The sequence below is a fragment of the Nomascus leucogenys genome, chromosome 22a (assembly GCF_006542625.1).
Source record: "Nomascus leucogenys isolate Asia chromosome 22a, Asia_NLE_v1, whole genome shotgun sequence".
In the NCBI taxonomy this organism is placed as follows: domain Eukaryota; kingdom Metazoa; phylum Chordata; class Mammalia; order Primates; family Hylobatidae; genus Nomascus; species Nomascus leucogenys.
In genome coordinates, this window is record NC_044402.1 from 100,120,505 (window position 1) to 100,137,504 (window position 17,000).

Here is a 17,000-nt window from a genome sequence, read left to right on the forward strand (position 1 = left end):
TTACAGCTTATAGACATTTATTCCCCTAGTCAGGGAGGAACTATTTTTCCTATTTCATAGCTAATGAAATTATGGCTATATGAAAAATAAGAGCAAGGACTGAACTCAAGCCCTTCAAACCACTGTCTGCTGTTCCTTCTATCGGGCCACACAGCCTCCGCCAAAGCAAGGCAAGATCTGGGCACTGCTGCTTCTCATCTCTCAGAGACTGAGAGACAGACCTATCAGGTCTAACTGGACAGCATTTTCTCTCCTTACTAGAGCAACTAAAATTCCTCACATCTAAAAACCATAACTAGTCCATCATCTTATCCATCTTCATTGTAATCATATTGACAGAGAAAACACACACAGAATTGGAATTCCAGAATAATATAAATGCAATCAGATTCAAGAATCAAATGTAAGTAAAAAAATTAGATCACTGGATCTATAAAAAGATTGAGTTCAGCCTTTTTTTTTTTACTTTTTTTTTTCTAATAGAGATAGTCTCATCACATTGACCAAGCTGGTCTCAAACTCCTGGGTTCAAGTGATCCTCCCAGCTTGGCTTCCCAAAGTGCTGGGATTACAGGCATGAGCCACCACACCCAGCCAACCTCTTTATTTTTAATTCCTTAAAATAAATTCGCATTTTGTGCTCTTATTAAAGAAGATCACAATCTTTCTTGCTAAACTCAATTTGTGGAAAAATTCATTTCTCTGTGCTTTATGGGAAGCATCTGATACTAGAACAATATAAATACTAAGGATTTAATTAAAATTGCCATTATTGACAAATAGCTTCTTTTAGTATACAAAAAGGCTACAAATTTTAATTTCTTTCAAATAAAATTTATTCTGCCAATACCCTTCTCTTTGCTCAAAAACAGTATGTTCTCTAAACCTTTAGACTTTCCATCTAAATTCCAAAAGAATAAGTACTTCCTTGAAGTCATGCCCAACACCATCATGCCATCTCCCTATATAAACATTTCAAAATTCTATATCTGGTTTATGAACAGCAGATCATCCTAAAAGTAGTAAGGCAAGAATGAACAATCATGCTTTGAAAGAGAGATTATATTTTGTAACCCTCTCATTTTTTAGTCACTTAGTACCTGATTTTTTTTTTTTTTTTTTTTTTTTTTTGGTAATCCTCCCATTTTTTAGTCACTTAGTATCTGATTTTTTGTTTGTTTAGTTGGTTGGTTGGTCGGTTGGGTTTTTTTGTTTTTTTTTTTTTTTGAGACGGTCTCATTCTGTTGCCTAGGCTGGAGTGCAGTAGCACAATCATGGCTCACTGCATGATCCTGCCTCGACCTCCTGGGCTCAGGTCATCCTCCCATCTTAGCCTTCCAAGTAACTACTACAGGTGTGCACCGCCATGCCTGGCTAATTTTTGTAGTTTTTGTAAAGATGTGGTTTTGTCATGTCGCCCAGTTTGAGTTTGGTCTCAAACTGCTAGGCTCCAGTGATCTGCCTGCCTTGTCCTCCCAAAGTGTTGGGATTACAGGCAGGAACCACTGCACCCAGTCTTGATCTTTTTAAATGCACATATTAAAAGAATAATTAGCCAGGAGTTTGAGACCAGCCTGAGCAACACATCAGATCCTGTCTCTACAAAAACACAAAAATGAGCTGGGTATGGTGGCTCGTGCCTGTAGTCCCCTCTACTTGGGAAGCTGAGGTGGGAGGGCTGCCTAAGCCCAGGAGCCAGAGGCTGCAGTGATCCATGATTGCACTACTGCACACCAGCCTGGGTGACAGAGTGAGACCCTGTCTCAAAAAAAAAGAAAATAAGATAGTAATTACTCAAAAAATGAAAGTTGAATATGGAACTTGAGCGTTCATTCAGGAAAATCCAATCAAGTTCATTTTATCTTTTTTTCTCATAATAATGAAAGACGGTTCAGAAACCATGGCCATTTTACCCAGCTGATTCAGAAGAGCTTCTAATGTTCACAAGTTACTAGCATATGATACAAAGTAGATTGTCTCGAAATTGTAACGATGACTAGCAATATAAGGTAATTAAGGATAATCTATGAACATTTGTTTGTTGTTGAACAAAGAATGCTTTCAATTTTCCAATACATGGCTGCAACTAAGCTCTTTGTAGTTTCTCCACATCTTCACTGCCCAAAAGAAAATTTTGTAATGACTAATAATTTTCCTTAAAATTTCAGTGAAGCCTTAGATTGGATCACATGAAAACACCTCCCCGAATCTTCCAGAATTCCCCAATGTTTTCCTTTATAGCATATTCAGCACAGTTCTTGCACTCTTGGGGTGTAAATCCAACTAATGCTCTCCCTTTAGTACCAACTCCCCGATCCCTTGCCAACTTTTTAACTTGAGTTTCTATGTAATGAGGAGACACGTAAGAAAACTGGTCACCAAGGACACTGTAAGACACATATTGGAGGTCTTCGGAGATTTCTGCAGCTTCTTGGTCATCAAAACTCTCCATGTTGCAGGCTATTTCAATTTTTCCCTCGTGGGGAAAAGCCATGGCTTGGACACCCTTCAATCCATTTGCATTTGAGCCCCGAATGGCACTAGCGATCTCTCTTCCTGCAGACATGTCTTGAGAATCTATGGTAATGTTGCAGTTCATCACATACGGGCTGGCACCAACACCTAGAAAAGCATGTTAATCAGGCGGAACAAAAGCCTTGTTTTGAAGATTCTATTCGTCAGCCAGTTTTAATCAGAGGCATTTCCTTTACTCAGTTTTATTTAAAAACAATACAAATATTTCTCACTGTCAACTCCAGAATTTTCTAAAGATAATATTTTTTCCCTAACAAAAGTATTTAGGCTATAATCAGGTAACTTTATCTACTCTAAACTATCTAAAGGATTTTTTTTTTCCTAAAAGAGCTCAAACTTTCCAAAATACCAACAGAGAAAGAAAAGCACAGTTAAGAGCTAAGCGTCATCAGCAGCAACAGGCCTTGGACCTTCATTCATTTCCAAGGCCATCTCCATGGGGGCTGGAATTCAATGACAGGCCTAAGAGTCTCAGAGACAGGAGTAAATCACACCTCTGTACCCACCACTCCCTCTCTCCGAAACAAACACCTGTCATTATTGAATTAGGTTAATATCAGATTAAAATGAATCTCAAAACCAGTCTTAATTAGGGAAAGAGGTCACTAAAAACTAACAAACAGCCTTGGAACTGGGAAGAGCAAAGGGACTCAGGTGTTTTGTGATGATATGAGTTTGGCAGGGTTTGGAGCCAAACAAGACAAAAGAGTCCCCCCACACAGACTTATAAACCTCGTGCCTTTCTCTTTGTACAACCTGTTAGAGGCACCTCTTTCTTCCATCCCCAGCTTTACAAGAGGCTGAGATGGCCATTGCCACTCTAGAGCCCTGTTACTCTAGAGCTCAGGGGCAAATGTCCTGCCTTTCGCTGTCTCAGGGACGGTGCGGCTCACATTACATAAATAGTGTGGCTCTAATTATAGTTTACACTATAAGATGGACAACTTGGTTAAATTAGCATTGGTATAAAAAGCTTACATTTGCAGTTTCCTCATTTTGGGGGAACCTTACATTTCTAAAAGCAAAGTGAAGCAGGGATTGATGAGGAATAAAGGACTGACCTCATCTTCAGCATGTGACCATTCCTTAGCTACTATTTCAACATTATTTTACTGTCATTACTTTTTCTTGCTACTTTCAAACTCATTGCTCCTGATGTCAGTATCCATCAGAGAAATGCCTTCTGGGTTCACTTTTCCCTAGACTATGATGGTTTGGGGGCTTTGTTGCCTAGCCTGGCTACTCTCATACTAATAGATGTTTTGCAGAAAATCAGCACACGGAAACCACATTTCATCTTTTTCCCACACATGTACATAATGAAACATTTCAACTCCTGAGGCTGGGCCTCTTCCTCCTGGGAATTCTGCAGGAATGAATCAGATTACAGTATTTCCCCATAATGCTGATTTCGTAAAAATTAAATTTCCTAACAGTCAATACATTTCTCTCTCATCATCTCATGTCCCAATCACTTACCCTAAATATCTTTAAGAATTATATCAGTTTTAACATTGCGCAGAGTATAATTGGAATTTTTGTCAATGTTAATGTTGCCACTCTTTAACAGAAAACCTCCAAACATTTTTCTCTCATTTAACCCCCCAACAAGTCATGTTACAAATAGTCTTATGTCCTAAAATCTAGTGTACATATCCTATTTTGACTCAAGGAATGGTAATATCTTTACCATCATTCCAACAAATAGCTGGATCACACTCAGGTTTTGCTGAAGAGTATATACCACTGGGGGTTACACCAGCACAACTTTTCAAAATCCTTACCAGGCCTGTAGTGCTTCACCATTACGCTTTGCTGTCCCATAGCTTTGATATGCCCAGTCACATTCAGTTATTCACATGCAATTCATCAGCCTGGGAGAGCAAGTCACTTTCAAAGGAAGTTCCTGCATATGGACCTGGGGCTTTCCCCATGACATGGGTCATTCCATCCCTGTAGTCCTGGGAATTTTCCTGATTCCCTCACTCAGCAAATTCCAAGACATCCTCTACTATCACATGTCTAATAACTTCCCCTTGTTAGTAGAATTTCCAAAGTTGATCATTCTTGCTATAAATGAACTCACTGCCTAAGATAAATTATTAAAGATAAAGTAAGTTTAGACATAAGCCCTAAGGACAAGAGTTCAATAAAGAACATGACATGTACACTGTTCAGTGTCCCAACACCAACTTACTTGATTGAAATGAAACTCTTATTTTTAAAATTCCTTCAAAAGCATAAAGTTCATTTTTTTAAGCAAAATAAAACATCAGAAATAACTTTCATATGCTTTTAAATAAAATATGAGGTAATCACTTAACACAGAATAATCATTTTTCAAACAGGCCCTTGTTATATGTATTTTAAATTCTTCTAGTAAGCTTTAGTTACACAATATTTTTGTTTTATTACTATTTCTTATCCAAGTAGTGATAAAACAGAGACAGTTAATGAATCTGAGATGTTTCTGACCTAATCAGGGTAATAGTTTCCTTTCCAAGGTGGGGAAACTTCTCTCCCTTGGAGGGTGAAAGAAGAAAGAAAGAAAGGAAGAAAGAAAGAAAGAAAGAAAGAAAGAAAGAAAGAAAGAAAGAAAGAAAGAAAGAAAGAAAGAAGGAAGGAAGGAAGGAAGGAAGGAAGGAAGGAAGGAAGGAAGGAAGGAAGGAAGGAAGGAAGGAAAGAAAGAAGAGAAAATTTCTCTTTCTGCCAAAATTCATGCTTTTCCAATTCCCTCCATTTAATCCTTCCAAGTCAAAACTAATACGGTGACCCAATTATACTGAATCAAATTCTGTGTTTAAATCCAGCAGTCCCATTGACCTTATTTAAATGCTGGATTTGATTTTTTATGTTAATTTAAACCTACTAAGAAGGTATTTTAAATGACAGAGATAATTAATCCCAGCAAATCGTATTTCTAGTTAAATGTCATATAATTAAAGTAATTCCACTTTTTGCTCTAAAATTAGAAACCTGATGTGAAAGTTTGTTTCTCAGTTTGCAGTTTCGCTCCACTCCCGCCTCCCGCAGATTGGCACTCGGCTGCTCTGGTGGCAGCACGAATCCCCTCACTGCAAGGCTGAAATTCCAATTTTCTTCCAACACAACTGTCACAACGCCCTGAAGCAAGCTAAAAACAAGGAAAAAAATCTTTGGTATGATTTCGCTTTCCATGTGTGCTTTAATGAAAAATTTATCATTCTAAATATTGGTGTTTACTCCTAGTTAAATACTTTTTTATCAAAAAGAAAAAGAAACTGAGATTCAGTTGCTATTATTTCACAAAGAAATATAACAGGCCTGATGTTTTCCTGACAATTCTGTTATTTTCTTGTGTGGAAACACTGTATTTATCATATACTGTACGGCTGGTGATTTAGATATTGTTGAGACCTTATGGTGAACTGATATAGATGTAAACTCTTTATGCCAGACTGTTTAAGCAGAAAAAAACCAAATGCACTTAATTAACATCTGATGTGTAGCTTTTGCAAACACAAATGCAATATTTGTGTTTGAGCACTGGCAGTAATGACTGTGAACTATGCTATTAATGTCTGGTTTAAAGATGCTTGTGGTAGGACCATGTCTGGAATAACACAAATAAAAAACTGCATTCAGACAAAACAATAGTGAAGAGCCCATCAGGAAAATGGAAAAGCAGCACTCAGAAGAAACACATGTATTTTTTTTCTCTTTAGATCAAAATTATTCTCAAAAATGGTTCCAGGCACCATCATTTTCAATCAATTAAAGGTGAAAGGATTCTTCATATTTTAACTCTACAGAAAAGAGTTTCACTTTAGGAGGGCCAAAGTTGTTTAGGGGTGTCTTCAGAAGTTCCATTCATTATATTATACTCCTCTTTGGTGGCCAGTATTAAAGCATGCATGAGGAAAGAGCTGGGATGGTGTTTTAGGACATTTAGCACTTTTATATCTAAAGAGAAAACTTCAAATTTGTGGACTGTATTACAGTTTGAATAAATAGATTCTTTTCAACCAATTCAACTCCGTCATTAAATACTTTGTTGCTGGGCTGGGCGTGGTGGATCATGCCTGTAATCCCAGCACTTTGGGAGGTCCAGGCGGGCGGATCACAAGGTAAGGAGTTCGAGTACAGCCTGGCCAATATCGTGAAACCTCGTCTCTACTAAAAATACAAAAATTAGTTGGGCATGGTGGCGTGTGCCTGTAGTCCCAGCTACTCAGGAGGCTGAGGCAGGAGAATCACTTGAACCCAGGAGGCAGAGGTTGCAGTGAGCAGAGATCGCCTTGCCACTGCACTCCAGCCTGGTGACACAGCGAGACTCTGTCTCAAAAAAAAGAAAAAATACTTTGTTACTGAAAACCTGGTGAGTGCCAGGAACCATGCAGGTTGCTGAGTATAAAAACAGGAAGAAGGTTAAAATAAGGTAAAACCCTAGCCTAAATGTGGACTTTGCTTCAGAGTAATAGAGCAAGGCAACCAGACTCAGAACTCAGGTTCAAAAACATAAACAGTTATTATACCAAAAACAATTAGTTATCATTATATATTGGTATTTTAAATTTTTTAGACCATGCACTAAAGGGAAACCACAGCTGAAACAGGACATTTGATGACTAAAGCCATAAAACTCAAACATAATTGCTAAGTCCAATGCTCCCATGGTGGGAAGAATGCAGGACTTGTTTCCATGTGGCTGAATCCACAGAAAAGAAAGCTAAGTGAGAACCATGTGCCACAGGGCTAGGAAGTACTCCTGTGGGTCCAAATTCAAGTTCCACCTCAACAGGACACTGCCTCTGCTCAGCTGTCTTTCTGTAAAATGGCTATGACGTTTCCTTGCTCTGCGAGGCATTGTCAACCTCATTTAAATCTTTCAGAGTAGAAATAATTCAGAAGAGATTACAAACATAGGTACAAATTTACCTCCCATAATGAAGCCAGTCCAGATAAGAGGGAAGCTCAAGTAACTTGCCTACTCTCAGGTTTTTCAATAATAGAACAGTGCCTTCCCTGAGTTCAGGCAAAGTCTTAAGTCCTTCATGTTCCAGTTATAGGTTACATGCTTAGTGACACATTGAGACTTTAATTTTTCATCATCCCAACTAGGCTTCCTAGCCAGCATCAGCAAATAATTTTTAAAAATAGGCTCCTTAAAACAAGACTCATTCTAAAACTAGAAATTATTTTTCAAATACCAGATAAAGTTTTGGTGTGGAGTAAATTGGAGTATTCAATGTCAAGAAAAGTGCCTGATGATGCATTTCTTATTTATAGTAGAAAGAAGTAAGCAGGAAAGTGCTCAGTAACCCATTTAAATAACTAAACAGATGCCCCTGATTCCAAGATGTACCAATTACCTCCATCTCTGACTCCTAGGGCATCATATGAAACTACAGTTCAAAGAATTTTCCCCACATTTTTAAACAATGATGCATACATGCAGGCCATTCATACAACATATCAGACAGCAGTGTTTAAATTACCCCATAAATGTTTAGGGTTTTAAATATATATGTATAAAGTATTTATTTATAGATCTAAAAGTATCAACTATTACTGCTTTGCCCTTATTTATGTTCCCCACAAGCTGGCCAACTACAAACTTTTAAAAGGAATTTGGCTTAAAAGATTTTGTGTGTTTGGCACTGACTATGGGTGTTAATCATTTCTGAGCTCACTTCTTTTTCTCTTCTGTTTATAATATTCTTTGGGAACTTCAAAACAGAAACCTGTTTCCTTATAGATTCTGCTTCCTCTCTGGTACTGTGCAAATTAATTTGTCCTGGATTGTTGACTATACTGTACAGTTGATAGCGCCAATCATTTCTATTTAATTTTTGTAGGAAAAAACATAAACATAGCAACAATGTGTTGAGGTTTTTCTGTTTTGGTGGGAGGGAAAAATATGTTGGGAAACACTGACATAACCAAAAAAAAAAGTTAGAAAAATATATAAAGCCAATTAAATTTAAACAAGTGGGAAATCGCTATTGTTGGGAACCAAATTCATTGAAAAATTAGATGAATAACATTTCTACCCTAAAGAAAGAGATGTTATAAATTCTACTTCAGTAGATATTGCTTCAAAAAATGAAAGTGATTTATGGCCAGGCACGGTGGCTCATGCCTGTAATCCCAGCACTCTGGGAGGCTGAGGTGGGCAGATCACGAGGTCAGGAGTTCGAGAACATCCTGGCCAACATGGTGAACCCCTGTCTCTACTAAAATACAAAAAATTAGCCATGCATGGTGGCGTGCGCCTGTAGTCCCAGCTACTCAGGAGGCTGAGGCAGGGGAATCGCTTGAACCCAGGAGGCGGAAGTTGCAGTGAGTTGAGATCACACCACTGCACTCCAGCCTGGGTGACAGAATGAGACTCCATCTCAAAAAAAAAAAAAAAAAAAAGAAAAGAAAGAAAGAAAGCAATTTGCTTCTTTCTGGATTATTTTTTAAGGAAGAATATGTGCAATTAAGGTAACCTAATATTTTAGTAGAAAGTCTTAAACTCTACTATCTGGTGTGAGGAATATTAGAAACTAATTGTTTATTCACATCCCTTATTCACTGATCCTCCTTGAAATACTTTATTTTTCTGCTATTAGCACCTGCTTTGAGCCTACTAAATGATGGGCAAACAGACTGCCCAAACTTGGCAAACCGTAACTTTCTTGTTTCTTCCACAAGCTAAGGTTTCCACCCTTGGTCATGGGTACCAGTGAAAAAAGGCATATAGGGGAAAAGCTGTGCTCTTTTTCCCTTCTTATCATGAATACACCATCAAATATAATCTGAATACAGGTACTGAAACTTAGCTTTTATAAAATTTACCACTGATAAATCTTACTAATTACCCTTCAGGGAAGATGATGGAAATAATCACAGGATTGATTTAGAGATATTATGAAAATATGTTGGAAGCTTTAAGAATTTAAAAATGTTTTTCTTATATATAATACAAACAAAATACGTGCATATATATTTTACAATATTGAGATCACGCTGCCTATACTACCTGGTTTCCCTTGCACTGGCTATTCCCTCTGCCTAAAACCCTCCTCCACATCTCCACATGGCTAGTGGCCTCACTCCTTCAACTCTTTGCTCTAATATTGCCTTTACAATGAGGCCTAATTTGGATTATTCCACTTATAATCACAATACGGCCCCATTCTGGAACTCTTAATGCCCTTGTCCTGTTCAATATTTATTTTGGCTGTAGTACTTGTTATTTTCTAATGTACTATATAATTCATTGTTTATTAAGGCTTTTATTTATGGTCTGTCTCTTTGCTCCTCCCCAACTACAATGTAAGTTCTTTGAGGACACATTAGTTCTATTTTGCCCACTGGTGATACTGCTTAGCACATAGTAAGTACTTAATATCTGTTTCGTTAACTAATTTAACTGCAAATTCTCTCTACATTAGATTGCATTTTCTATTTCTGAAAGTTCTTCTAAAACATCATGCTTGAGTATGCCATAGTTTATATAAACATTCCCAAATAGCAAACATTTCCATTATTTTCAGTATTTGCTATTATAAATAATGCTTTGCTAAACATACTTGTACATATACCTTTTACTATTTCCTTAGGATTTATCTCTAGATCTAGAATTTCTGAAAGGCGTTATATACATTTTTAGAGCTCTTCATACATATCACAAGCTCACTTCTAAAAAGTTTATACCAATTTACACTATCATTAACAGTGTAAATGTCTCTAACTACATCTTCCCCAGTATTAAATATTACCTTTAAAATATCATCTTTAAACATTCGTCGTGCCAATTTTGGCATCTTAATGTTTTAACTTGGGATTTGCAGATTTTTATGAAATTTTTGATGAAATTACAGATCTCCATGTGAGTAAAAACAGAGAATAAAATCATGGGCCAGGCACGGTGGCTCACGCCTATAATCCCAGGACTTTGGGAGGCCAAGGCGGGTAGATGGCCTGAGTCCAGGAGTTTTGAGACCAGCCTGGGCAACATGGTGAAACCCTGTCTCTACAAAATATACTTGGAAGGTTGAGGTGGGGGAATCACCTGAGCCCAGGAGGTTGTGGCTGCAGTGAGTCGAGATCGCACCACTGTACTCCAGCCTAGGCAAATGCCATGAGACTGTGTCTCAAAAAAACAAGAAAGAAAGAAAAAGAAAAAATCAGAAATCCCAATGTGTTGACCATTTCAAATCAAACAATATAAAATAGATAATGATGAGGCAGAGACACAGATTATCCAACCACAGGCAAGTGATAGATCAGATTGGGAAGCAATCCTCCCTTTAGTTTAAACAACTACATATCAAGTTTGTTCTTAGGAAACTAAACATAATTAGTGATAATATTAGCATTTGGTCTTTAACTCACATACGCTTTTTATATCAGGTTAAAGTTTTTCCCAAATATCGACCCATTTATTCTAACAGCACTGCAAAAATGAGAATTAAGTTATTCAAGTGTTTGCTTAACCTAATGCTCTCACAGCAGTATACCTATGTCTAATTCCCATCCACCTGACTGCAATACCAGTCCACCTGGCACTGAGGCGACTACATCTGCGGTATAATCTCTTCAGTCTTTAGGGAGGCTCAAATTAGAAACCAGGAAATAGATTTCTGAAAATTTAGTCATAAAACTTTACACTTCTCCATTTGTGAGACAAATCATGGGAAAATATGTGAGGTTCAAATTGGCAGAGAGCAATCAGTCTCTTCCTTTTTTCTATAACAAAATGTTGAATGAAATACATTTATAATATCACTTTTATTAAATCTCATCTTCATAGGGAAGAAAAAATGGCCCTTTAGTACTGTGTTGGGCACTTTACAGACATCATTTCGACTTCACAATAATGAGAGGGAGACATTATTACGTCCATTTTATAGATATGAGAAGCGAAGCATAATGAGACCAAGGAACCACGGTCACACAGCCAGCAAATAGCAAGGCCGGGATTTCAGCATAGCCCCAAAACCTGTGCTATTTTTTTTAATGCATTGCTCTACTTGATTATAGATAATATTTGTTTAAGATCAGAATTCTGTGCCAGGGGCTAGTAACCAAAGACCTATGTGCAAATGATTCTGCAGGGCTTTGGCAGAGCTGTGCCATGAGAAGTGTGTTTCTTATCTTCGCCCACCTCTCGCTCCTTGGATATCTAGTATTTTGGTAATTGCTTAAGTTATTGACTGACCATCAAAATGTGATCTTATATAGTTTAATTTGTGGCCCCAACAGACATTTGAGAATGAAACAATTAAGACTCAAATAAGTGACACTAGGATGGTGGAAGTACAGACAACAGGGAGGAGTTCCACCTTTTCCTGACACATCCCTTAGGGGTGGGGCAGGGAGTGAGGGCAGGAGCAGCAGAGGAGGCAAAAGTTGATGAGAGCCAGGGGAAGGAATAGTTTCTTTTCCCAGTCTTTGGTCTCTGTATTCTAGAAGTCCGTTATGTAGAAAAGCTTTTTTCCAGGGTTCCTCTAGAACTGATTTCCAGCTGTAAGCACCAACTTGGCTACACTGATGTTTAAGTATTGAAAGACCTTCCTACGAGCTAGAAGTGATCTCTCCCTAAGTCCTCCCTCTCCAGGTGTCTCCATCACACCCCACGACACACCCCACCACCATTCACAGACAGGGGCCTCCAGGACCCTGCCCCAGTGCCAGGAGCTATGAGCATTCTTTTCATCAGTGATCACGTTGCAGGGCTAATGATATATCTTGAATATCACTTCTGGGGGCCCTCATCAAATACCTGACGGGAGCTTCTAGGCTCACAGGTTAGCTTAAAAGGGCCCAGGTGAGAGTAACAGCAGAAAGGGGAGCCTCACCCATTTCAAGAAGTAGCCACCCCTATAACTCTTCCTGCATTAAGAGGGTGTGACTCATAAAGGGAACCTCAAGTTTAAAAAGAAAAAAAAAAACAGAGCAAAGCAAAAACCATGCTCAGAACCTGTTAAACCACATCTTCGGGCAGGGGCAGCTCCCAGGTCAGGCTGAAGAGTACTGAATCCCTCCTCGTGAACCAGCCCAGCTGCTTCCTTCTCTGGACAAGACTGCGCTTCTCAGGCAGGTCAGCTTTGCCAAAGAGAAACACGCTGCAGCCAGGAACATGCAGCACCAGATCGTCAGCAAGGCCTGTGGCAGAGGGAATTTTAACCAAAGAAAATCACAATCAAGCCAAATTTTAAAAACCAAAGCATATAATTTTTTTGCTTGGTAAAACATATTTAACATAGAACTCATCATTTTAGTCATTTCTAAGTGTCCAGATCAGTGGCATGAAGTTGCACACTGTTGTGCAACCATCACCACTAAAGCACATGATTTATACAAATTTTAAACATCAAAGCTTAAACATAATGAATGTTCCATTGAAGTTAGTCTCACAATAAAAGCTTGCCTTGATACAAGGAGGCTTGAAGTTCTAACCCATTACAAATCTAATTTCACAGTGGAAATGTACATGTAGGATTAATGAAATTGGTGCCTTCAATTTTTGAACAATGTTATAATAGCCCCAACTTGTAAATATTGTTAGAAGGTATAGAAAGTTAGGAGGGCAAGGGCCAGTAACCACAGTGTCTAATACAGTAGCCCCTAGCTATGTGTGCTATTAAAATTTAATTCTAATCAATTAACATTTTAATTAGGATTTATCTCTAGAACTAGAGATAAAGTTTTACTCGATTAAAATTAAATAAAATGGGCCAGGGCAGTGGCTCACACCTGTAATTCCAGTACTTTGGGAGGCTGATGCAGGAGGATAGTGTGAAGCCAGGAGTTCGAGAACAGCCTGGGAAACATAGACTCCTATCTCTACAAAAACTAAAAAAAGAAAAGAAAAAAATGAAAAATGAAGTTTTTTAGTTGCACTTGTCACATTTCAAGTACTTAACAACCACACATGGCTAGTGGTCTCCATACTGGACAGTACAGACGAAGAACATTTCCATAGCCACAGAAAGTTCTACTGGACAGCCCTGGGCCAGATGCTATATAAGGAAGCCTAATATTTAAACACAATCGGAGATTACTCTAAGTGGCAGAACATTTTTCATCTTCCTCTGCCATTCTTCATATCTGGATTCTCTGGATATGACTTTATCTTCTCAAGGCAAAATACAGAATTGCTGGGCTTGTCTAGATTACTCCTTCACCGGACCTCTGCTTGTTTTCTAGGAGCTAATTATAGTCCCCTGTAAGCAAGCACAGAGATGGCATACATTTTTGTCTGATATACAAAATGTGGGTGCTTAGGGAATTCTAGTGCTGGCCTGGGATAGCAGGAGCGCAGGCCTTCTTTATTTGTTCCGTATCATGGATCATCAAAATCAGGGCTGAGATGAGACCTCTGGCCACAATAAGCATAGGAGGCCGTCCCAACTGCAATTTCAGGGTGTATTATTTGTTTAATTCTAATTCAGGCTGCCATGTTAATGGAGGAAATGAAATGTGGAAGACACTAAAATAAGACTGGGTACCACTGGGTGTAAAAAGTCTTGGGAAATGTTTTGGTTTTGGTGGTTGTTTGTTTGTTTTTTGAGATGGAGTCTCGCTCTGTTGCCCAGGCTGGAGTGTAGTGGTGAGATCTTGGCTCACTGCAAACTCCGCTTCCTCGGTTCAAGCAATTCTCCTGCCTCAGCCCCCCAAGTAGCTTGGATTACAGGCACGTGCCACCATACCTGGCTAATTTTTTATTTTTATTTTTATTTTTAGTAGAGACAGGGTTTCACCATGCTGGCCAGGCTGGTCTTGAACTCCTGACCTCGTGATCTGACCTCCTCGGCCTCCCAAAGGGCTGGGATTACAGGCATAAGCCACCATGCCCAGCCTGGTTTTTTGTTTGTTTTTTGAGATGGAGTTTCACGCTGTCGCCCAGGCTGCAGTGCATGATCTTGGCTCACTGCAACCTCAGCCTCCTGAGTTCAAGGGATTCTCCTGCCTCAGCCTCCAAAGTAGCTGGGATTACAGGAACCCACTACCATACCTGGTTAATTTTTGTATTTTTAGTAAACAGAGTTTCACCATGTTGGCCAGGCTGGTCTCGAACTTCTGACCTCAAGTGATCTGCCTGCCTCAGCCTCCCAAAGTGCTGGGATTAGAGGCGTGAGCCATCACGCCCAGCCTGGGAAATGTTCTTTCTCTGAGTCAGGTAGGGACTCCAGCATTAGAAGTCCCTAGTATCGTAGATACCATAAAGCCAAGAAAATCTCCCAAGTTTATTTTAGCCCTAATGATTTCTGTTTCATTAACACTACTTTAAGGTACAGGCATATCTCAGAGATATTGTGGATTTGATTCCAGACCACAGCAATAAAGCAAATATTGCTGGCAAATATCACAATGAAGCAAGTCACATAAATTTTTTGGTTTCCCAGTGCATATAAAAGTTATGTTTATATTATACTGTAATCTCGTAAGTGTTTAATAGCATTATGTCTGCAGAAACCAATATATATACCTTAATTTAAAAATACTTTATTGGCCAGGTGCAGTGGCCACTTAGGGAGGCTGAGGAGGGAGGATTGCTTGAGATCAGGAGTTTGAGACCAGCCTGGGCAACATAGTGAGACACCATCTCTACAAAAAATAAACAAAATTACCTGGGTGTGGTGGCATATGCCTGTAGTCCCAGCTACTGAAAAGGGTGAGGTGGGAGGATCACTTGAGCCTGGAAGGTCAAGGCTGCAATGAGCTGAGATCATGCCACTGTACTCCAGCCTTGGTGACAGAGCTAGACCCTGCCTCAAAAAAAACCAAAAACTTTATTGCTAAAAAATGCTAAGGCTTCAGCAAGTCATCATCTTTTTGCTGGTGGACATTCTTGCCTTGATCTTGATGGTTGCTGACTGATCAGGCTGATGGCTGCTGAAGGCTGGAGTGGCTGTGGTAATTTGTTAAAATAAGACCACAGTGAAGTTTACTGCATCAATTGGCTTTTCCTTTCACGAAAATTTCTCTGTAGCATGTGATGCTGTTTGATAGTATTTTACCCGCAGTAAAACTTCTTTCAATATTGGAAACAATACTCTCAAACTCTGATGCTGCTTTATCAATTCAGTTTATGTAATATTCTAAATCTTGTGTTGTCATTTCAACAGTGTCCATAGCATCATCACCAGGAGTAGATTCCACATCAAGAAACTTCTTTTTTTGCTTCATCCATAAGAAGCAACTCCTCTTCCATTCTAGTTGTTGGGTTTTTTTGTTTGTTTTGGAGACAGCATCTTGCTCTGTCACCCAGGCTGGAGTGCACTGGCATGATGTAGGCTCACTGCAACATCTGCCTCCTGGGTTCAAGCGATTCTCATGCCTCAGCCTCCCATGTAGCTGAGATTGCAGGTGTGTGCCACCACTCCCAGCTAATTTTTGTATTTTTAGCAGAGATGGGTTTCACTATGTTGGCCAGGTTGGTCTTGAACTCCTGGCCTCAAGTGATCTGCCAGCTGCAGCCTCCCGAAGTGCTGGGATTACAGGCGTGAGCCACCTTGCTGGGCTCCATTCAACTTTTATGATGAGATTTCAGCAATTCAGTCACATCTTCAGGTTCTACTTCTAATTTTAGTTTTCTTGCTATTTCCACCACAGCTGCAGTGACTTCCTCCACTAAAGTCTTAAAGTCACCCGTGAGGGTTGGAATCAACTTCTTCCAAACTCCTCTTAATGTTGATACTTTGACTTCCCTCCAAGAATCATGAATGTTCTTAATGGCATCTAGAATGGCAAATCCTTTCCACAAGGTTTTCAATTTACTTTTTCCAGATCCATCAGAGGAATCATTATCTATGGCAGCTGTAGCCTTACAAAATGTATTTCTCAAATAATAAGATGTGAAAGTCAAAATTACTCCTTGATCCACGGGCCGCAGAATGGATGCTGTGTTAGCAGGCATGAAAACAACATTAATCTCCTTGTACATCTTCATCAGAGCTCTTGGCTGGCAAGGTGCATTGTCAATGGGCAGGAATATTCTGAAAGGAATATTTTTTTCTGAGCAGTAGGTATCAACAGTGGGCTTAAGATATTCAGTAAACCATGCTGTAAACAGATGTGCTGTCATCCAGGCTTTGTTACTGCATTTATAGGGCACAGACAGAGTAGATTTAGTACAATTCCTAAAGGCCCTTGGATTTTCAGAATGGTAAATAAGCATTTGACTTCGACTTAAAGTCATCAGTTGCATTTGCCCCTAACAAGAGAATCAGCCTGTTCTTTGAAGCCAGGCATTGACTTCTCTCTAGCTGTGAAACTCCTAGATGGCCTCTTCTTCCAACAGAATGCTGTTTTCATCAACACTGAAAATCTGTTTAGTGTAGCCACCTTCATCCTTTTTTTTTAAATTTTTGTAGAGACAGAGTCTCACTATATTGCCCAGGCTGGTCTCAAACTCCTGGGCTCAAGCAATCCTCCCACCTCAGTCTCCCAAAGTGCTGGAATTACAGGAATGGCCACCATGGCCATCC

At 39.2% G+C, this 17,000-nt stretch overlaps 1 protein-coding gene across 3 annotated transcripts in view; it reads right to left on the reverse strand.

Annotated features, from left to right (window-relative positions):
• The window catches only part of FTCDNL1 (formiminotransferase cyclodeaminase N-terminal like), an 89,185-nt gene that overhangs the window by 44,508 nt on the left and 27,677 nt on the right, over window positions 1-17,000 (reverse strand). The window contains exon 4 of one of the 3 annotated variants that reach the window (XM_030803666.1): window positions 11,277-12,672. The exons of the other annotated variants lie outside the window; for them this stretch is intronic. Within the exon in view, the coding sequence (XP_030659526.1) occupies window positions 12,491-12,672 (182 nt within the window). The 3' untranslated portion in view covers window positions 11,277-12,490. Of the gene's footprint in view, window positions 1-11,276; window positions 12,673-17,000 lie in introns of those variants that run through there. 3 annotated transcript variants of the gene reach the window in all.